This window comes from Anopheles arabiensis, chromosome 3, assembly GCF_016920715.1.
Source record: "Anopheles arabiensis isolate DONGOLA chromosome 3, AaraD3, whole genome shotgun sequence".
Taxonomy (NCBI): domain Eukaryota; kingdom Metazoa; phylum Arthropoda; class Insecta; order Diptera; family Culicidae; genus Anopheles; species Anopheles arabiensis.
The window spans coordinates 75,375,107-75,398,501 of NC_053518.1; the positions used below are offsets into that span (position 1 = coordinate 75,375,107).

The 23,395-nt window shown below is 48.7% G+C and overlaps 2 protein-coding genes across 4 annotated transcripts in view; both read right to left on the reverse strand.

Annotated features, from left to right (window-relative positions):
* Positions 1-3,909, reverse strand: part of LOC120900109 (failed axon connections) — a 52,889-nt gene extending 48,980 nt beyond the window's left edge. Inside the window, exons 1-2 of one of the 3 annotated variants that reach the window (XM_040306711.1) lie at positions 3,762-3,909; positions 1,834-2,523 (exon numbers count right to left, since the gene is read on the reverse strand). In XM_040306711.1, coding sequence (XP_040162645.1) covers positions 1,834-2,244 — 411 coding nt within the window. In that variant the 5' untranslated portion in view covers positions 2,245-2,523; positions 3,762-3,909. Of the gene's footprint in view, positions 1-1,833; positions 2,524-3,089; positions 3,219-3,761 lie in introns of those variants that run through there. The other 2 variants (XM_040306713.1, XM_040306712.1) reach the window with 2 other exon arrangements.
* A 1,994-nt stretch (positions 3,910-5,903) lies between these two features.
* On the reverse strand, positions 5,904-23,118 carry LOC120900700 (sterol regulatory element-binding protein cleavage-activating protein). The gene is made up of 8 exons (XM_040308056.1): positions 20,927-23,118; positions 13,249-13,596; positions 12,993-13,167; positions 10,235-12,916; positions 9,987-10,155; positions 8,640-8,990; positions 7,887-8,093; positions 5,904-7,810 (listed from the first exon to the last, which is right to left on the reverse strand). Exons 1-8 carry the CDS (start codon positions 21,355-21,357, stop codon positions 7,629-7,631), a joined length of 4,545 nt encoding a protein of 1,514 aa, XP_040163990.1. The 5' UTR covers positions 21,358-23,118; the 3' UTR covers positions 5,904-7,628.
* Between the last annotated feature and the right edge of the window lie 277 nt (positions 23,119-23,395).

A 23,395-nucleotide genomic window follows, 5' to 3' on the forward strand; every position in this document is an offset into this window, starting at 1 on the left:
CTGAAATGTGCCGAACAAACGTTGAACCCGCTAGACATCTGGGCATTGGAAGGCACGTGGATCACGAAAATCGTTGAATCATGTTTTTTTCGGAGAAATCAATCAAGAACCTCCTCAGAAGACTTCAAAGATTGTAGTTTCAAACTCAAAAAACATTAAATAAAGTAATAAGTTGATTCATTGGTAATGTAAAGGGTAATTTCAACCTTTTGAGTTGCTTGGCTGGTCCTCTACCAAACCCTTCAACATATCCCAATGTCACACACCCCGAAAATTGGGCCACTGACCACAATATGCCAGAAGGAAGAAAAAAAATGTGGATCGAAAAAGCCCTCCCATATTGGACTCTCTGGTGCTGCAGGTCAGGGAATTTCAGCCCAGCAGACCCAGCAGATGTACCAACTCCCGTGCCCCAAGAGAGCGCAACTCTCGCGCGCGCACTCACCGACAGAGAAAATGGACCACCGTGCGCCCGCAGCGAACGAGGAAGCGAAGAAGCGCACAACGGGGGCCATTTAAAAAGCCCCACCCACCCGATTCCCGGCTCAAAAGACGGGAGGCATGATGGACGCTATAAAGCGAGATGAAATCCGAGAGATGATGATTCTCCAGTGCTCAGAGCCACGCCACGGTCGCGACAAAGGCGACCGCCGAACCTCCGAACGCAAAAAGGGTCTCCTCCGAGGGGTGATGATTTTATGCTGCACACGCACACTTTTACACGTATTCCTGCCGGGACCAAAACCTGCCTGTATGCACACACACACACACACACACACACCGATAACATACAAGCCACACATACATACAAAGCCACGCTGCTCACTCACAGAACGCGCTCTTGGCAGGCATTCCATGCTGAGGAGGCTCTCACAGAGGACTTCGCCGATAAAGGAGCGAGCAGCACGTCTCCCTTCCCGGCTCTGTCCCTTCTCGCCCTACTGTGCGTGCGTGTGTGATGATGTGTGTGTGTGTGTCTGACAAGCGCACACACACATACTCAGAAGAAGCATTCTTGTCGTCACACCCGTAGACGACGCAACGGGCCCGTCGCCCAATGTACACAGGCAGGAAGGATCCAGGGCCCGGTTTTCTTCGGTTCAGCGACTCGCTTGCTCTCTCTCTCTTCCTCTTTCTCTCTCACACATGGATATAGAGACACCAATACACGCTCCGCAGCAAAGGTAGAGGGCGTGCGTGGTACCAAACATATTTCAAACAGGGAAAAAACTGTGCCATATATCTCGATATACCGAAGATGATGAGTTGATGTTGATGTTGGGCCTGGAAGTTCTTGCCAATCCTGCCCGACAGCGGGAACTGTGCACGGGAAGATGGTGGTTTCTTTACACACTTCTTCCTCAAAAACGAAAACCCACTCAAAGAATCGCAGCAGAGCATTGCACAAACCCCCCCTTTTAGCGGGTAGAACAAAGCGGGCCAGCCCACGAGTTGGAGATGATGCTGGGGAGATGCCATTTTTTTGCACTCTCATCATTAATTTGCTCTCGCTGTATATGCTTCGTCTGCTCTCTTGGTGCACTGCTCTCTCTCGTGCGCTCTCGGTGTGCTCCAGCATCTCTTCTTCCATCCGGCCCATCCCAAAACCCCTAACCGGACTCCAAACCGCCGCCTCCGCGCGCGCCCAGAGCGTGTCCCACCAGCATCAATTCGTCTCGGAGTCGAGTAGAACTGCATCTGTGGCGTTCGCTGGTTGCGCGCCATGTTTACGGTGACGTCGCTTTCAATGATTTGATTGACTGGCGCACACACACACACGCACCGTTTTTTTAAATGGAGAATTGGAGATGATAGGGCAGGCACCCCACTTACCTCATACTTCAGCCCGGCGAGGCGCAGCCAGGTCTCCACCTTCAGGCAGAAGGGCGAAATCGACGGCAGCATCGGTGTGCGGGTGAACTGGTACAGGTACACCACGTCCTTCTCGAAGTTCGCCTTGTGGACGGTCGGCTTCATCTCCTTCTCCTTCTTGGCCGGGGCGGCCGCCGCATCGGAGCTGGTCGCTCCATCGCCACCCTCGCCGCCGGCGGCCGGCGCAGCGTCGGCCTTCTCCTCCGGCTTCTTATCGGCGGCCGTGTCACCGCCGCCCGCCGCCGCCGCAGCCTCCGCTGGCTTATCTGCTGCGGCCGGTGCTGCTGCTGCCGCCGCCTCCACAGCTGGGGCCTCTACCTTCTTCTCCTCCTCGCCGGCAACGACGGGCTTGTTCTCGGTTTCGGTGGCCATCTTCGCTTTGCTTCGCTTAGAGGTTTGTGCTTGCTGGGTTTGGGCGCTTCAACTAACGCTCTGGATGCTACCGGAAGAGTTCGTGAAAGACGCGGGGGGGAGGAGCACACTTCTTGCTTGGTGATCGTCACACTTGGCACTTGCAACACTTGGGGTACGCTCTCGTTCGCTATAACGCACTAACTACACACAAACACACACTCTACACACACACAATTCCGTGCACTTTTCCAACAATGCGTGTGGTTTCCCGTGTTTCCTCGACTATTGGAAGATTTTCTGCAAAAAAGAAGGATAAAGAAGAGAGAAACGAAACTTTAGGAAGCTGCAGTACCCTGGGCGGAGGCGCCTACTTTGGCCGTCGTGAAGGATGGGAGAACAAAGAGCCTAAAATCTAAGTCGGCGCGCAGGGTTGCTAGAACTCTTTTCTGATCTCTGGAGACTTCACAGAATTCTTGCTCTGCAAAACGCACTTCCAGAGATGCAAAGTCAGTGCACGCTCTGTGGGGCAGTTTTCTGTCCACAAAAAGACATTTCTTACTGCCACGATTGCGAGGAGCGTCCTCGGATGGAATTGAACCGTCGCAAAGATTGAAAATGCGCGCCCGGTTCACCAAGACCGCTGGTGGGACGACGAGGCCTTTTCGAGCCACACGCCCAGAGATAAAGTTACTCTTGTGTCGCGCGGGAGGGGTTGCCCTTTTTCTGCCTCGTTTTGCATACACGCACGCACACAGACACACACACATACTCTCTCACATACACGCACACACAGAAATTGGAAAGGGGCTTCTTCGGGTGGGTACAACGGTTTCATCATCCGACAAACATCTTTCAATACAAACCGAGCCTCGAACACACTTCTCGGTTGGGCTTAATTAATGTCACGGAAAACCTTTTTTCTTTTTTTCTTTTTTTTTCGTTTGTGCTGCTCAAGCCACCACACCAGAGAAAAACCACCACCAACACTGCTGCTGCTGCCGTCGAGTTAAGGAAGGAAACTGAACCGACCGCACACACACCGTACGCCAACTTTGATTGGAACGGAACAAAATCATCGACAGCGTGCTAATGCCTGCAGGGCCGTATGCAGTAGAGAGGTACAGTCTGCACAGACACGAGAGAGTCAGATCAAATCACCGCGCGCCATTCCACACACATCAATTCATTCTGGCTTTCCAGCGCACGGTGAAAATCACGAAAACCCGCTTGCACTGATTTTCTCCCCCACGCACGCACACACACACGCACACTTTCGAATTAAACCGATCGACACACATGCATGGGACGCGGAAAAACTTGCTTGCAGTTGAGAAAAAAGAAAGAAAGCCAAGCCCTACGGCAGGCGTTCGTTTCCCTCTTTTAGAATAATTTCCCGGCAGAACAATTGAACGAGGTGCGTCCAGCGCGTCGCCTATTTCACTTGATCGTATTTCCTACGTTTTTTTTTTTTTGGATTTCAAACTTCAACTAAAAAAAGAGGATGCCGAAACCAAGTCACAGAGAAAATCACTAACCCGAACAGGTAAAGCGAACCAAGCTGCTTCTGATGCTGCTGCTGCTCTGCAAATGTGGGAGTTTGCTACAAGCCTTCTTGTGCGGACCAAAGACGCGCTCGCTGCTCGCTGCTGCTGCTGCTGGCTGTGTCAAGCTTTTTTCTGAAATTGAAACACTCATCCACTGTCGGCGGGGGTAGCAGTTTTGAATGAAAGCCGTGTGAGTGACCCCCCTTCCAACCCCGCTGCTGCTGCTGCACACCCTTTTGCGTGGAGCGTTTAACGGGCAACGGTCGGCTATTAACGGGAGCTCACCATTCGGCGGCACTCAACGCATTCTGTGAATTTCGCTTCGCACGCACACGCACAAACAAGCTGTTCGGGGTGCATGTGGGACTGTCGGTTGTATTTTACACAGAGGTTTAACACATTTTAAATATTTTCAATTTTATGGGCTTGAGGCATCATCTGCGGAACGTTCAACGTAATTTTTTTTTGCTTCAAGTAATGAAAGGAAATTCCTCAAAATAATAATAATTTACTCATATTTGAAGAATCAAATTTACAACAACAAAAATCCTACCACCCTTATTTTGTCCACCGAGAAGCCTTTGCCCATGGTTTCAGCTCTTTGTCGCGTCGTCTCTGACGAGAAATGAGCGTCCGGGCGGAAGCGGTTTGCGGGCGCGCTTGTGTGTTAGTGAGCGAAACGCTTCACGGCCGTTGCCTAGCAACGCTTACGGGGTCTCATTTCCATAACGCCCAACTGTGCACAATGGTCGGCCGGCCATGATTTCTCGTTAAATTGTCAGCAAGCTGTTAAGCTGTTAGTAAGATCACTATTCTGTCGAACGAGGTTTCAACCATTTCTTGCTTGTTATCTTTGAAGAAGTTTTTTGAAAAGTAATTTGAAGAAAAAGTTATTTCTGGTCTGTTTTTTTAATGGTTCATTATTCCAGCTTAGATTGCATATAAAAACGCATACAATTAAACATAAATGGAGCATGACGGGTCGTTATCATTCTGAGATTTTGGAGCTTTCCAATGAATTGTAGTGGCTCCCAAAGACTATTTTTTCTTTTCTTGGATTTTTTGTCGAAATGTTTTAACACAGAATCTGTCTGGGTCTTCAGATCCTTGATGTACAAATATCATATCATATTCCAATAGGATCCAGAAGAATCCTAATGGGTCAGAAGGACCCTCTACGGGTCAAACAGCTTTCGTGAAATGAATTCATTTATTTCAGCAGTAACCCGAATTATCAAACCCACTGCTCTAACGTGTTCCAAAAAATGCAGCGTTCTAAAATTATCCATTGTCCAAATTTTAATCTCCCTTCGCAAGCACCTTTTCCCAAATCAGTAGCAGCCAGTACGGTGATCGTGATCTTTCGCTCAATCGTGATGGAATGCGACCAGAATCACGCATGGAATCACTGGCGTGCGCTGCGCACCGAGCGGATACTACTGCATGCAAATGATGCGTTCCAGTGATCGCCATGGCTGAGACAAAACAAGAAGCATGGATTGTTTCAAACAATTGACCAAACAATCTATCGAATCGTAATTAAATAATGCGGGATTATTCATTATTCAACCAAAGTCACAGGGCCTGGGTGAACTCTCCCTCCGAATCGAATCGATTTCGGTAGAGATCTTGACCTTAGCAGCAGCAGTAACATGCCATGCCGGGTTCAAAGATATTAGGATGACTCATGGGGGAATGCAATCAATTCCCACTGTGCCCTATGTAAGCGCTGGAATGTGATCCCGCATTCGCGTTCATGATTACATTATTGTGTTTGGGTTTTAATTGATGCTTCGCTTAACCCCGTTCGACTCCCTTTTTAACCGCCCATCGATGCAGTGCGGTACGGTAATCATGGTGGCGATCGTACAACAGAGGAAACAAATGCTATTAATATGTTAATCATGTGTCGGTCGTTATCACTAGCGTCGGATTAGTCAGCGGTCCAGATTAAAGCCTCCATATACTCCGATTGGCAAATAGTATGGATTGTTTGAATTGATTTATGTTAGTACATGATGTCGATGGGCAGCACAATTATTTGAATATTTGCATCAAACAATTCAAAAATAAAGAGTAAAGTTCTACATAACTGTCATCATGTTGGTATAAGATTTCACGCATCAATCACAATTTATCAAAAAGAAGCACAATAAGTTGTTTTGTTCTTTATTTTGCGTGGTGCTGGCGGTGTTACTTTCTCTGTTACTGATAGCAATTTTCTTTGTTTTGTGTTTCCCTAGTCCATTGTGAAGTGTTTGGTCTTTTTGTTGTTAACGTTTAGTCGCTCTGTATGTTTGCCTTACGCGTGTACGCGTGTTATCGATAGCAGTCCAACATCACCACCCGTCCTATGCATAATACATATATTACCTTAAATACGAGGTGGTTTTTTTAAATAATTTAATGAAAATAGTGCTAATCTCTCTGTTCTGTTTCGTTTTTCGCATTTGTATATTGCGTGCTTTAATGTGAATGTTAGTGTGTTTGTTGTTGCAGCTTTTCTTTTGCATTCACTCGGCACTCTCGTTTGTGTTTGCTGTTTGTATGGTACAATTAGGTTGTATTGCTTTTCGAACGTCACTCTCTGCACTTCCTTTTTTCCCCTTGTTCACAAATCATAAATTAGGTGCTTTGAGCATCACTATCACACTAAACACAGGTTACACGGCGTATCCTTTCACGCTGTTTCGTTTCGGTTTCTTTTTACTGTAATTGAAAACAAGCGTGAACGGACAAATCGCTCGACACGGCTCAGTTTGACAAAAAAGGCATCTTTCCTTATCACACTTATGGTTACGCGGATGATTATTAATTTGTGTTTTGGTTTTGCCTGCGGACGACCCCATGCTACTACTGTCCAGCCATTCTCTCCCGTTCCTTTCGATATTACAATTTCGTTTTTTGTTCGCGTGTAATGTAGCTTTGTGTGTATATGTGTGTGTGTCATATTGTGCTAAAAGAATAACTTATGCGACTACTAACTTACTGACTACACCTCAATAACGATGAACCCACCTAGGCAAATCGAAAGTGAATAATATTTTAATTTAATATTTAAAGCGCGTGCGCGCGCGCTTGTGTTGAGCGTAAAGCGTTGAGCTGAACTAATTGCTTAAACAATTCAACAAAACAATACAGGCGTACACATATACCAGGACAAAGAAAGGTAAATTTGCTAGCCATGGGCATACAACATGCGCTGTTTAATTAACTTAATTTACTGTTGCTGGCATTAATTTAAAAAAGAAAAACCGAACAGAATAACGGCTTTAAAACACACACATTTAACATAAAACAAACACGTTCATTTATAAATTATGTGTGAGAGACATTTGACTACAGAGACATACAACATTGAATGTGTTGGGGTAAAGTGGTAAAATGAAAACAACATACAACACAATGACTGAATGGCGGGGAGAGTCGGATGCACAGCAAACTGGGAAAACAAGGAACATAAGCGTTTAGAGAGCCGAACACTCGCAGAACTGGGGCGTTGTTTGGGGAAGTTTAGAGCGCACTTTAAAAGAAATTGGGTTTAAAGGATAAATAAAACAAAAAACGGAAAAACCTTATCCTACTGGCGAGCGTTCTCATCTGGGGGAGTGTTGATACACCTTTTCGAGAGCCTTTTTTTGTTTCGAATAAGATCGAATAAGACAGTCCTAGCGGCGTACCTCAGTCTCTGCAACGTCTATGCCAAGAGAACAACCGACCCATACCGATCGCACACTGATGCCTTGCTATGACACCGTCAAAAAAGCCCGAGCAAGTGTACATAGATACGTGTAAGACCCCCACTACAACACATGTGTTGTATCCCCGTGTTTGCATGCAAACACACATGCGACTAACTTAGTCACATTTGTCAGCGGCAACGAGCGGGAACCGCACAATGCGCATCTGATTGCCGTAATCGCAGATGACCGAACCACACGCCGGCAGCATGATCTTTGGGCAGAGCTGCATGTTGGAACAGTCTAGCTTAACCTCCCGGGCGACCTCACCGCTCCGCGCATCCCACACCACAAGGGCGCCTGTGTGAAAGGAGTGAAAAAAGTGATCGTTTATTAATACTTAAAATAAGAGACATTATGCACGTCAATACGCTACCTGGTTTGCCAGTAACGAGAAGGGACGGCGTCAGCATTACCAGTGCCGAGTAGGCGTGCGAAACCGTGATCGTGTTGAGCGGATGGCCCTGGAACCGGTCCCAAACGCGTATCCGTTCGTCCAACCCCAGCGATATCACGTAGCTGGGCGAACCGACCAGCGCAACGATCGAGTCGTCGTGCGCTTGAATTTTGTACATACAGGCACCTGCAAAGCGAACGTGTTTGAGCGAAAAGCGTGTTAATCGGGAACGGATTTAGTGATTGAAAAAATGCAGTTTTCGTCGGAATCGTTTCCAGCAAGCTCCGAAGATTTTTGTGGAATCGATTTCGGATAGTAGGTCTGGAATCAGTTTCTGGAGTCGATTCCGGAATCGGCTCTGGGATTGAAATCGGCTCCGGAATCGGAATTGGCTGATTCCGGAACCGATACTAATTCCGGAGAAGATTATGATTCTGGAGCCGATTCCAAATCCGAAATCGATTACAGATTCGGAGTCGACATCGGAATCGACTCCGGAGTGAACTCCGAAATAGGCTCCAAAATTGGCTCCGGAATCGGCTACGGAATCGGCTCCGGAGTCGGCTCCGGAATCGGCTCCGGAATCGGCTCCGGAATCAGTTCCGGAATCAGTTCCGGAATCAGTTCCGGAATTGATTCCGCACACGGAATCTGGTAGGTCCGATTCCGAGCTCCCACCACTAAACGGATTACAGAACTGCACAGTGCTTGCTCACACTGCCGAAACCCTACCTGTCGTCAGGTCCCACACACACAGCAATCCATCCTGCGAGCCCGAACCGGCCATCCCCGACTGCCACTGGTCGATGAACAGGCAGGTAATGGGGCCACAGTGCCCGTGCAGCGTGTACAGCATCACGTGACTGTCCGCCCGGTACACCTTCAGCGTGTGATCCTGGCTGCCCGTCATCACGGTATTGCCTGCCACCTCGAGACAGGTTACCGGTTGCTGGTGGCCCTGCTGCTGAAACTCTAGCAGACAGCGCAGCTCCTCGGACGCGGAATGAGATCCGGGCCCACTGCTCGCTGCCATCGCTGCCTGGAGCGAACCGAGGCTACCCGCCGAGCCGGTTCGCATGTGTGCTGTGAAATAGAAAAAATATTAAAAAAATGACACTGATTAACCCTTCATTATTGTTTTAAGCAGTGCTGGAAAATGTCATGAGCATCACGAGATATTCACCAACGAAAACAATGAACATATCCGTGGTAGCTTGATGTTCATTGCTGATACTCATAGAAGGTGCGTCATGACATACCGAATGCGACGTGCGAGTGCCTGGGTCAAACCCGAAACTCTGACTGACAAGTTGAGCTTAATGCCGTCGCGAGCATAAGCATGATTTTTTCTGGTTGTGCTGCCAAATGCCACTGTTTCAATCACCAACACTCATGACTGAAATGAAGCTCAAATTAGCTCACGTACACAAATGAGATGATCAAAGGTAAGACTCAAACAGTTGGTGGTCCAATCACATGCTTGATGACATTTTGTTTGGCACCCAACTCTTGGTCACTCACTTGATCACGACATTTTCTGTTGGTGATAATCACGACATTTTTGGAATATACTAGGCATGTGGTTCCCAACAGCAAAATGGGCATGCTTTCTCGCTCAGTCAGGTTTGCCTGGTCTATCAGGTCAAACAGAGCGAGAAACCATGCTCATTTTGTTTCTCGGAACCACTCGCAAGCACCGCATATCTCTCATGACTATCGTGATCATCACCGACGGAAAATGTCTTGACCAAGTGACTGCACAAGAATTGGTTGCACAAAATGTCACAAATGTCAAAGCTCGTAACGCTGACATTTTTTTGTTTCAGCCAGAAGTTGTCATGACGGGTGACATTTTGCAGAACTGATCACAGTTTAAAAAAAAGTCATGACATAGTGACTGATCAAACGTTGGTCGCCAAAATGTCACGAAGCATGCATTGGTTACACCAATCTATTTAAGTATCACCTCTGATTATCAAAGGACTTATGAGTTAGATTTTGTTGCAGTCAGATTTTTTTATGACATTGACAGTGACATTTTGCAGCACTGGTTTTAGGTGAAAGGGAGTTGTCACTCACTTCGTCGGTACGCCGACGTAAAGCCCCAATCGATCTGTCTTCCCTGGTTGTACGTTTCCAGGCGGAAAAAGTCAATTCGTCCACTCAGCCGGGCCGCTATAACGCGATCCCCCGTCAGCTTGATGTTCGTCACGCCATTGTTGTGTGAATGTTCTGCATCGTGGATGCACTGGAAGGATTAATTTAACAAAAAAAAAAAAAGGTTTATATTAGTCTCTCCCGGTTTGTTGCGACTTTTCGCTCCTTACCTTAAAACTACCGCTGCTGCCCTCCCAGAACTCCAGCCGCCCGTCCGCACACCCGATCACGATGAGATTGTCGAGAAAGTCCAAACACCATATCGGCGACACCTGGTGTTGCTGCTGCTTTGGGCTCCCGGGCGGCTGCGGACACTCGTTGGACAGTGTCGTGGGACGCGCCATCCAGTGGCTGTTGGACGGTTGCTCCTCCGTCGAGGCGTTCGATTCCGCCCAGCTCGCCACTGGCGCTCCGTTCGAGGCAAAGCGATTCCGCAGATCACACCCACTTCCACCGTTCACGGCGCCGTTTGCGACCGGGGGCGAACAGGGTGTGAAGAACCGTTCGTACTGTGCCTGGAAGTCGAACAGCTTCGAGTCGGTCGCTGCCTGCGCACTCGCCGCCGCGCCACCGTCCAGGCTGGAGAAATTAAAGTGCAGCTTCTTGCGTAGCTTGAACGAAGCGGCTACGGCCGTGCCGGGCGGTGAGCACGACACCGGCGAGCTGCTTGAACCACCGGCCACCGGGAACGCTTCCTGCAGCCCGGTAATGGGTTCGCCCAGATCGTTACGCAGCAGAACACCGGCGGTGGGCGGCGAGGGCAGCGATTGGGGCGACGCTGAGCTGCCCCGGTGCTGCTGCAGCTCGAAGTAGTGCAGCCGGTCGATCTCCGCCAGCAGCTCACCATTGCTCACGTCCCACACCTTCACCTGGCCCTGCAGGCAGGAGCTCGCCACCATGTTCCCGTCCGTCACCAGACACTCGATGCGGTGCACGTGCCCATCGACCTGTACCGGGACGCCCTCCAGCAGGCACTGCTCCGGCTTCGGTTCCGTCTCGCTGTCGCTCTCCTGCCAGCTCGCCCGCCACTCGGCGTAGTTGCGCGTGCAGACGCACCGGTACAGCACTATCATCGTGTACGTCACCACGAACGTGCTGACCACGAGCAGCATGCAGGTGAGCAGTATCTCCATCGGCGTTTTCGGGTAGAACGGTGCGTTGCCGATCGGTACGTGCGACCCGTCGCCCGTGTCGGCATCGCTGAAGTCGAGCGGATCGAGCGCCACCGCCAGCGCTTTCCACTGGAAATGGTGCGGCGCTTTCTCGTCCGCGTTCCGCAGCTGGATGGCGGTCGCGGGGCTGACCGCGTGGGAAAGCTTGATCGCCGGCAGCACCGTCACGTACCGTCCGCTGAGCGACACGTTGTACTGCTTCAGTATCGACGACCAGTGGAAATTGGACAGCTGGTAGACGGTTTCGTAGTCGGGGTGTTTCAACCGCTGCAGCTGTTCCGATACGTTCAGCGCACGATGTTCGACGGTTCCTGCTTTGTCACTGGCAACGCCACCACCACCACCACCCCTCAGCATGCCTGCATCCGGTAGGTTTTTGTGGTAATTTAAACGATCCATCTCGAGCGTCGCCTCCGTGCTAGGATCACCCAGGTCGTGCATAGCCAGTCCGCCACCCTCAAACCGAGGCGCTCCGGCGTCCAACGACAACCGTTCGTGCCCGGTCAGGTTCTTATCGATCACAAACAGCTCCTCGATCAGCCCAGCATTGTAGATAATGTTCGAAATCCACAGCACCATCCAGATCATGAAGCCGCGCTGGAAAAACCTTGTCCTAGCCCAAAAGTTTACAATCCGCAGGCGCTTCGGTATTTTCACATCCTTCCCGCTGCCCGGCCCGGTCTTCGGATGGCTCGCCGCCTGCTCCAGCCCCGTCAGCTTCGGGTGCGATCGGGAGCGATTAATCGAACCGCCCCCGTTTCGCACTTCCCGTGCCGGACCGTTCGTCTGTCCCGCGGCGGCCCCGGTACCCCGCCTTAGCTCGTTGTTGAAGTACAGCATCTTGGGCAGTCGCCGCACCTCGGCACTGTACTCGACGCGCTTTATGTCCAGCGCCAGCACGGTGGCGAAGAACAGCATCTGCAGCAGAAAGTCCGACACGAGGCCCACCATCGCGAAGATGCAAAACTCCTGTATTACCGGCACGAACGTCGCCAGCCCCCCGGTAAGGATCGTGATTTCCGTCAGCAAGTTCTTCGTAATGGACCAGCCCTCCCGGCTCAGGCCTTGTGCGACCCGTATCTTTACGTCCAGATTGTTGTCCGTCGTGAGCACACTCTTCGTAATGACGAGCACATTCTCCAGCCCCACCAGTATGACCAGGTACGGGTAGACACCCTTCGACTGGAAGCTGATCGTGAGCCCGAAGAAGAAACACAGCCCCAGTGACATCAGCAAGCTGCCCAGCACGGTCAGAACGGCACAGGACGCTAGCATGATGCGCGACCGGATGGCTTCGATTTTGCGCACGGAAAAGTAGACGTAAATGAACAGCACACAAAACGCGATACACTGGGGCAGCACCTCCTTCCAGTTGAATTCGCCCGGGTAGAAGATGTACATGATCGATTGCTGCTGCTTCGGGGCCGAGGGTGCTTCGGGCTGGGCCGGCACGCCGCCCGATGCATCGCTCGAGGGTTCCTTTTGATGCAGCGGGTACGCACGGGTAAGCTTTTGCTTTAACGATTCTATAAATGCTGGATTGTTTTCGCGCAAAATCAGCGTCACCGCGTACTGGATGATGCGCGGCCGGACGCGCATCGGGTACCGCTTCACTCCCGTGTCACGCAGCGGTATGCCGAACAGCATTTCTGCCGTCGAGACTTTGGACTTTTGGAGATTCTAGAAAGTGGAGTCCAACGGGAATAAAGAGTTCAGTAAATTGAGCCGAAATTATCGCAAGAGCGAGCAAACTTACATGATTCACGTACACCGTGTTTAACAGATTGCTATCCTTATTGAAGTTCTGCATGTTTTGCTGCCACAGATTGGCCGGCGATAGCAGCAAGCAGTTGTACTCGGGAAACAGGGTCTGCTGCGAGGATCGCTTCACATTTTCCACATGCAGACAGAGATGGCTTAGCATAGTTTTGCTACAACAACAAAAAAAGAAAAGGCGAAACAAACACGATTACTACACCATTTTTGAGGGAAAAACTTCCCCTCCAACCTACCTCTGATCTTCGTGATTGCGTATAATCTCTAGCAGCTTGAACACCTCGTACAGTGGCGCACGGAACGCATCGGTCAGCAGCAGATCATCTTCCCACGGTACCACGCTCGTGCGCATGATGATCTGCTGCACGTACAGTAGCGGATCGATTCGGGCCCACGGGAACGGCGTTTCCACGCTGATGTTGTAGATGTTAAACATGTTGCCGCCGGAGAAGCTGAACGGGTTGTAGAATTCGCTCGTCAGGTTCGCATTGGACAGGTGCAAATTTTCGCTAATGCTTTCCGTGTACGGGAATATCACTTTGGTTGGTATCGTCCCCGGCAGGGGGATGTTTAGCAGTGGGTAGCTGTAGCGGAAATGGAGAAGAGATGGCAGATTTAGTCAGCGAATTATTTTCGGGACCATGCGTTGATGTAGGATTCTGCCTTCATTATCTATTAAATAATTTCTAAGTAATAGCAAACCACAAATTCAAACGACAATGAATAACTTATTAGAAAAAACCGTGCTTTTCAATTTTGAAGACGTCCAAGATTTCACCTATCTCCGGTCAAAGGTCATCACTGACAACAGCATGGAAGCTGAGTTGTGCCCATGTTTGCTGTTTCCAGGCCAATCATTCCAATAGTCTTAGAACACAATAAACCACAAAAAAAACCTGTGCCTCCAAGACATGGAAACAATCCAAATTTGGCGTGCAGACTAGTGATGAGTAAGTAAAGTTGGCAGAAATCCGGAGTCGACACCGATCCGACTCGGATAATTTCAAAACCGACTTCAGAATAATTGCTCCGCTCAGCATACCGAGTCACTCCGGAGTCATCCGGATTCATCCGAAGTCGTCCGGAGTCGTCCGGAGTCATCAAGAGTCATTCGGAGTTGTCCGGAGTCGTCCGGAGACGTTCGGAGTCTCCCGGAATAGGAGTCGCCCGGAGTCACCGAGAGTCAGATTCGTCCAGAATTGCCCGAAATCGTTCGGAGTCGTCCGGAGTCGTCTGAAGTCATCCAGAGTCGTTCAGAGTAGTGCGGAATCGTCCGGAGTCGGAGTCGTCGGGAGTCGGAGTCGTCGGGAGTCGGAGTCGTCGGGAGTCGGAGTCGTCCGGAGTCGGAGTCGTCCAGAGTCACCCGAAGTCGTCCGTAGTCGTCGGAAATCGTCCCGAGTCGTTCAGAGTCGTGCGGAGTCATCCAGAGTCGGAGTCGTCTGGAGTCGGAGTCGTTCGGAGTAGGAGTTGTTCGAAGACGTTCGGAGTCACCCGGAGTCGTTCAGAGTCGTTCAGAGTCGTGCGGAGTCATCCAGAGTCGGAGTCGTCTGGAGTCGGAGTCGTTCGGAGTAGGAGTTGTTCGAAGACGTTCGGAGTCACCCGGAGTCGTTCAGAGTCGTTCAGAGTCGTCTGGAGTCGTCCGGAGACGTTCGGAGTCGCCCGAAGTCGGAATCGCTCGTAGTCACCCGGAGTCGGAGTCACCCGGAGTCGCCCAGAGTTAGATTCGTCCAGAGTCGCCCGAAGTTATCCGAAGTCGTCCAGAGTCGCCCAGAGTCGTCCAGAGTCGTCCAGAGTCGTCCAGAGTCGTCCAGAGTCGTCCAGAATCGTCCAGAGTCGTCCAGAGTCGTCTGGAGTCGTCCAGAGTCGTCTGGAGTCGTCCAGAGTCAGACTTCAAAACTTTTGGCGCTATCTGTGAAATAGTAGTTTAACCAATAGCAGGACATTCAGTCCTGAGAATTCGAGATAGGATCCATACGTGAGATTGCAGCGCAGATGTCCATGTTAGGTTAGGTCGTACGACTAAACGATATCACAGGACCAGCCAGCAGGCAAATGCAGTTCTTGAACATGCAATACATCCCAATTAGGAACAATCTACACCAGGAAGACGTGGGTCTACGTCCAAAAATACTGATTTTAAAATTTAAAAGTTTTGAAATCTTTATTTTACGTTATTGCTCTCCCAAATTACCAATGCACGAATCTGAACAAAATGCATCATTCTCATGCTCGCACCCTAGTCCGACCTTGCAAGCAAATAATTAACATTGATATGCAAATATAAGGTGTGAACTTTGCATGATTTAAGACAGAACTGTACGAGTGAATTTGAACGATGTTTTAATCTAAATTCATGGACTTGTAGCTTGTACAATGACCTTTTCATTACTGCTGTAATAATACATAAAGTGACGTCACCCTTTACAATGATACCTCCATTTTATGAACTGATTTGCAAAAAAAAAAGATAAAACCCACTGAAATGTGTCATACATCATACAATGTGCACCTAAACCATCCGAGATAATGCCCGAAAGAGTCCCGGGTGACTTTATCGCACACCCCACCTGCTGATCAAGTTAGTACCAGTTAGTACCGGAGCTCCATCCCGTCACCCAGCTGGTCATGGTCACGGTCATTGGCGGGAGGGTGAAGGTGGTTAACAAATGCTTCCCGACTAGCAACACACTAATCGCGACTCCTCTGCGAGCATAATCGCGTCTACCGAATCCCATAATTTGAAGGACATCGACTCGTCCAGTAAACGTTTGAAAGCACCAAGACGAAAAGAAAGAAAAAAAAACACAAATCATCCACTCCACCAATGAAAGAGGTCGTTGATGTCGGGATATATTCCGCTCGCACATCGGTTCGAGCCTTCTTATCTCTGTTTCTAAAGTCTGAGTGCGTTCTTCCCGCTCCCCCGACAGGTCCAACCAAGACGGTCCAAGCAATGGGAGAAATACTTGTTGTTTGCTTGTGTAATGTTTAATCTCAAAAGTGCCCTTTCCCCTCTCGCAAAGAACGAAAGGAAATAATCGACGATGTGTGGTGAAAAGCTGGCTCCAAAAGAAGGCGTACATTCGCGCACGTGCCAGCCACCGTTGTGCCGGGAGTAAACACGGCGCTCTTTATTCACCACAGCTAGTCTAGAGAGGAACGATGGTCCAAACAGTATCAAAAACAGCGTAAGGGAACATGGGGCATAAAGGCCATGCTAAGGATTTGGCCCTGTATCTCATTGGGTAAATCACAATCACAGCAAATCCAACAGATACAACAGTTTGTTTTCTTCTGACCACACTTAATGCATTCAACATGAACACTTACTAGCTTTAACCAATATTTAAAGAATAATTTAAGCAATACCGGGGGCAGATCTTGGAGAAGTTGAAAGAATGCAGACATAACACGTTCCATCACGTTCCGCATATGATAGCATAGCTTGGGTGAAAGTGTACGACGTAATGAAGAATAAAGAATAAAAATTGATCTTTTTAAATCCCGGCCAAACTGATAAGCCTAGTTAGAATGCCTCGTCAGATGAAGGTGGATGGAAAACTCTCAGACCCTGCTATTACCACACCAAAGATCTGGGGCCGAAATTTTGTCCTATTCAACTTGGCGCTAGAGAGGACCGTCCCGGATTCTATAAGTCAACCCAGATCCTGGCATCTGGGCATCTACGCTAATGATATAGACATCCTTGGTCTGAGGCTCTCCCAAGTAACTGAAATCTACCAATCGGCAGATAATCTCTTATTGCAGGAAAACGAGATAAAGACCAAACTGGTGATGCTACCTACTAATAAATCCAGACTTACGTAGGGGTGACAAACGAATGGGTGAACGCACTTTTGAAGTCGTCTAAGTTTGTACAAGAACATCGAAGTATTTCGGGTCAAAGGTCAGCAAAGACAACCGATGTTATACGCATGGGATCAGACGACCCAAACCGTAATGTCCTTTTAGAACGACCAAGTTGAGGCGGTAAGATCGCGTAGAAGCGTCCGACATTAAGGGATCTGGATAACGAATTGGCAGAAGGAGACACAATCGTGCGGTTACTGTGAGACCGTGAGCGATTTCGGTCAATCCTGCAGAAGGATAATACCGCAAAGCGATTTTAACACCGAATATGTAGGTAAGTAGTATTAATAAATCATATGTTGATGATGACGTTTGCATTAGCTTGATTTGGCCCCGGACTCCCTTACGTCAAGTTTAAAGAAATCAAAGATTATCAATGAAAACAGAGGCAATCCGGTATTGAAGCGGGAAGATTCCCCGGGCAAAGGTTGGGTGTGTAGGCAAATCGAGAGCACCCACAAGCCTATGATGCGTAGAAAAGCCCATGGCCCCTCTCTTCGAAATCAGCATCAAGCATACGGACATAGAGAATAATTTATTCATCGATTCGTTTTATCACGATCCGCCATCCGCTTCCATGCAAACTGTTATTTCAACACATGTCAACACACGCTGTCACTCACTGAAGATACGGCATTGGTTGTCTTTCCTTTACGTGTTTGTTTCAAATTCCTCTTTAAAAAGACATATTGCCATCTTTGGGAGAACTGCGCAGCGAAGAGAAAGGCCCCTTGTCGGCCCCTTACACGGAGGGCAGTACGTTTGCCATTGCGCTTACCTTACCGACGACTTCCTTCTTCCGTTTGGTAAGACATTTGAGCTGCTGTTTGTTGCGCTGCACGTCAAAAATGTAGCATGCAAATCGTGGCGGTGGTCGTCAGACGGCCCGCATACCTTCTGGTGCGCGCAAAATTTGCATCCTACGAATGTCAGCCCCGTGGTGTTCGGTGGTGGTGCTGCAACCGTGCGGGAGAGTCTATCTATCGCTGCTATCAGTGTACAAGCGCGTTGGAGATGGTGCGCCGGCGGACGACGCGGTGGGCGGAATGTGTGTTTGTGAGTGTATGTAATCAAAACAACGTTGATACCGACGTACCGAGCCCTCTGACGTGGTAGACGTGGTACTGATAAGTTTTAGGCCTACACTGATGGTCGCTTTCCTTTTCCTAAGTTGTACTGAATATGAATAAAATATTGCTATCGAATAGAATTTTACACACTTTTTGCCCATCAGTATTAATTATCTCTATTACCATTGCGACCTTCCCAGCGAACGATGATGGCGGTTGGTCTTGCATTTAGACTTGCATTTTTACCAAACATTAAATCGTGACTAGAAAACGGTTACTGGATCCAAGTCTGGCGAGTTATAACAGCTGTACGATAAGAAGATCGCCGTTAGACCATCATCAGTATCTTCAAGCTATTTCTTTCTCTTATTTTCTGGCGTAATGGTCTTGTCGGCTCATACAGGCTTCTATACATAAAAGCACTCTGGAAAAGCCTAGTCAATTCTTGCTACGGGAAAACGATACGGATTAGTGATGTGCTTTCTGGTGCGCAACCACTACTGCGATCCGACCGTTGTTAGTCCGATTCCGATTCCGGCAAACTGGGAACCACTAGTTCCACCCGGAGTCTAAGTCGACCAGAGTTGGAGTCATTCAGAGTCGTCCAGAGTCGATCGGAGTCGACCGGAATCGGAATAGGTAGGAGTTAACTAGATCCGTCCAGTGCAATGTGCTTGTGATCATACATGTCATGTTTTTTGGGTTTTTTTTTGTGTTTCACTTTGCGCGTGCATTTCATGTACAGGCCTTTGTTTCGACGGCCAACTCCGGATAAAGCTGGACGGAGCTACCTTGCGAAGTTGGTTCCAAAATTGTTGGAGTCGGATCGGAGTCGACTCCGGATTTTCGTCAACCTTACCCATCACTAGTACGGATACAAATGGATAAAAAGATCGGTAATTTAATTTAAAATGCCTGTCTGATCTTCAGAACACTGGACCCCATGCTTTCCAGTTTATTCAATCGGGTCTCTTTATTCCAAAGATACCCGATCCCTTAAAAACAGGCTTCGCATCGTAGCACCTTTTACAACGGTCGTAGTAAGGAAGAGGAAAAACACACCTCAGGTATAGTTAAAGTACCAGAATATTGGGGGCATGTAAAAAACTAGAGCAATTCTTTGTAAGTCGTGCTCTGGACGAAGAAAATGATTTCAGGGATATTTAATTATGAAGGACATGAAGAAGTCATGGAATGGGATATCAAGCGGAATTATGTTGGTAAGAGCGAAACACAACAGAAATTTGCTCCGGACACCAGTGGACACCAAACCAACCAACCTTTCCGATTTCGATTCCAATTCCGATTGCGGAATCAATTCCAGAGCCGATTCCAGAGTTAACTGCGGAGCCGATTTCGGAATCTACTCCAGAGCCGAATTCAAAAGCGGAATGGACCTAGGAATTTCAATTTGCTACGGAAACGAAATCAGATATGACTCAAGAATTGGAATGAGCTTCGAAATGAGAATCAGTTCTGAATTGAAATTGAAATAAGAAATGTCAGAAGTGAAATCAGTCCGGGAATCCCCAAGTGACATTTGCCCGAAATTGTTTTCCCAAATCTGCTCGATTAGTACTCGATACGCCTGAAATGTGTGGATTTGTGTGTGATCAAGTGTGTTGAAAGCGCTAAGATTTGATGAGTTCGTAAATTAGACTTTCCTCTATCGATTGACGATGCCGTCGAGCTCATTTTACATTCGTAGCTTTGATTTTTTTTATGAAAAACAGAAGCAACTTTTGTGCGACGTTATCAAGTATAAATTGGCTACATGACCAACTATAACGATAGGAAACATCATTTCCGAGCGAATCTAGAAGAACACAACGGAAAAGCCGCATTACAGATGATTTTAAAGGCATTTTTCTTAATTCCCTTAAACTGGTGCAGATAAAGGGAAGTTTAAGGCTCCAGTATAAGGGAATTTGCTCGAATTTCCGATTATTCGTGCTCGAAAATGTCAATTGGATCTCCATAAGAATTGATTGTTCACAAATAAATTTGGATTTTTTGCAGCTATCAATACGTAGCATCATTAGACCCAAACGCCTATTCTTATGGCGATTCCGAAACCGACTCCGATTTCGAAACCAATTCTGATTTCCGACCCAGTTCCGATTCCGGAGTCGATTTGGATTCCGGAACCGATTTTGATTCCGGAGCCAATTCCCGAGCCAATCCTGGAGCCAATTCCGATTCCGGAGCAGATTCCAGTTCCGGAACTGATTCCGATTTCGGAATCCGATTCTGAACCTACTCTCCTAAATCGATTCTGACGATAACTTCATTTTTCCACGTCAATAATTCATACATCCCTGGTAACTCAAGATGCGAAAGGAACCCACAGACCTCTATAATTATGGAAACATCAACCACCTGACAGTTCAACAAAGTTGATTTAAGGCTCGCACTTGCAAAGGCATAATAGGGCAACTCCAAGGTTCCAAGAGAAATGCCAGCTTTGTACATGTCATCCGTTAAAGCCGGGATCGGCGATAGACAGACGGCAAGACGGCGCAAGACAGTGAGTGATTTCGCTGAGCACTCCGACAGGCCGGCCTAAGTTTGTAATTGAATTATTGCCTGATTCTAATTCTTCTAATTCTAATTATTATTGCCAAAAGTTTTTGATACCAATTACTATAGTTTTATATAATAAATAAGCAAATAAAGAAACAGTCAATCAATCACAACTCTGTTCGATAAATCTTCTTCTATCAACATCCTCCGGGGAAGCAAGCACACGCTCCGATTAGCTTTCAATTTCGTTAAATTGCGTCATCTCAGCCCGCCAAAACAGGAAACCTAGGCCAGCACAACCGGCTGGAAAGACGGCCACCCACAACATCTACAGACAGCCGGATTGTGTTTCTCTCCCGAAAGCAAAACGCTCGGTGGAAATTCCCCCCGGCTGTGGGTAAAAATAGATCGCCTTATAAAACACGTTACACGTTATCCCGTCTCAACTCACCAGCAGAAGATGATGATGGCAAGGGCGAAGCTGGTCGCCGTCGTCGGATAGCTGGAAATGAACAGCCCATGCTTGTAGTAGATCTGTGACACGCGGGACGGAAGCGTGGTGCCGCCGGTGGAGCCGCCGGCTCCCTTGCTACGGTCGGACGGTGGTTTCGGTGGCCCACGGGCTCCGGCCGTTGTTGCCGTAGGTCGGGGCGGTGGTTTCATCGTGGCCGGGCCCAACGATGGATGCTGTGTGAAGCCACTGGCAGCACTGGGCTGCTGCTGCTGCTGCTGTTGCTGTGACAACAGTGGTTTCCTTTGCGCCAGCTGTGATGTGCTGTGATTGGAGGTGACGTACTGCTGCTGCTGATGGGTAAGATGGTTGATGCGCTCTTCAGCGGACGGTGGTGGTGACATTGATTCTACACCAGCGGATGCCGTCATGATGCAGGCGGCAACAGTAGGGGACGAAGGCCCTAGGCACACAATAAAACGGAAAACTCCCCCCTTCCTTTTTCTGTTTTGCACACACGTTTGTTTACACTTTTGCACTCGCGATATAAATACACACCTTTATTTTTTCACCCGGTGCACATAAACACATACACACAGGAGTCACTTTCTCAACCCCGTTCGTCGGTTATGTTGGCCTCCCCTTGCGTAGTACTTCCGGTGTGGTTTCCTTGCGTACGGCATTATCCTTTGCGCCCTTAGCAGTGCAGGTGCGGGAAAGCATGCAACTCACCCTACACAAGCACTAACACACACACACACAATTTGCGCAATATCATCTCTCTCACTCACTCACCGAGGGGCAATCGTTTAGCGTCGCTGGGGGTTTTAGACTCCGTTTTAGAGTATTAAACTAAAAACAAATAAAAATGATTGACGTCTTTTCGCACACTTTTTGTCTGAATAAAACACGTTAAAAAGCCTTAAACTAAGCTCTACCAGCTGGTTTGTGGGAGCACTTTTGCTCGGAAGCCTGCTTGGTTTGTTATTGCTAAAAGCCGCTTCCTTGGGACGATTGCACCTTTTTAATATGTTTCACTTCCAGCACTCGCCTCTCTCACTCTCGTGCTCCCAATCTTTGATTCGGCGTTGATTAAGTTACAATGGCAATGGTAATGACGATGAATGGGACAAGATCACTTTCGTTCACTGCCGCTTGTTCCACTTGTGGCCGTGGGGCCGGTTTCGCTGCGCTTCGGCGTACGGTTAGTTCCTCCTCGCGTTGGCAGCAACACCAGATTTAGATTGCACGGTGTGGTGCCTGTGCTGCTGCACCTTGTAATCGGCTCGTTCTTCGCTCCTATCAAGACCTGCCCGTTCTGCGCTATTATCATCATGTTTGCCTTTGATCGATTCTTCTTCGGCAGGCCGTTCCGTTCAAGCGGCTATCGCACTCGGGCGCTGCTGCCGCCGTGTGTTTGCGCTTCCGGAACGTGGTGCGGTTTTCTGCTGAGGTCTCCCCCTTGTGCTAGCTCGGGCAAACAGCTTCCACGTAACTCCACGGGCCTCGCCGCTGCTGCTGCACGTGTGCGCTGCCACCTCATCCGCCGCAGTGCCGCTAATGTGGTGTAAGAGAGGCAAGCTATTAAATTACATAATTTCTCTTCGCGTACGCGTCGAATGGCAGAATAGAGAGTGGGGTGGTGGTGGTACTGTGTGGATCGGTGGCCCCTTCTTGAGTGTGCCAAGCCACACGCTCCTTTTCTCAGAGCAATGTTAACGCATCATGCCCCCGGGACACACAAAACACACATTCGTCGCTGGTGCGTTATCAAGTGCGTTTTCTTCCTTCGCGTCTTCAATCGCTGTCCATCTGCCGAAATAGCGGAGCCCTTTTTTTTCGATGATTCACGACACCACGTTTCGTACCCCGCTTGCCGTGATGTTGTGCGTGACCAGGCGCAGGCGGCACACAGGGGAGAGGGGAACGATTTTGCTGCCCCTTTGGCGAGCCCCGTTTCACAAGCTTCTTCACACCACGGCACACACGCACACTTTACGGCCACGTCCCGTTTTGGGGGTCCTTTCGGTTTCGGATTTTCCTGGCAGTATGTGGAACTCCTTTCCGGGATGATGCAATAAAAAAAGGGACCGAATTACACTAACGCTGTGCTCTCAGTTGATGCGGAACGCGGAAACTTACACAGCGCGCGCGGTATGAATCTACGTTTCGGATTATTATTTGCTCCCCGTTTTGCTATTTTGCAAATTTGACAGGACGGGCAGGCTGGTTGAGAGGTGACGTCTGGGCGCCATATTGGATTGACAGGTTGACAGTCAACGAAGAAGAGTGGAAGAGAAAGGCCATTTTTGGTAGTGATGGGCAAAATTAAGTTTTCGTGGGAATCGATTCCAGCTAGCTATGAACTTTTCTGGAATCGATTCTGGATTGTAGCTCCAGAATCAGTTTCCAGGATCGATTCCGGAATCGGAACTGGCTCCGGAATCGGAATTAGCTTCGAAATTAAAA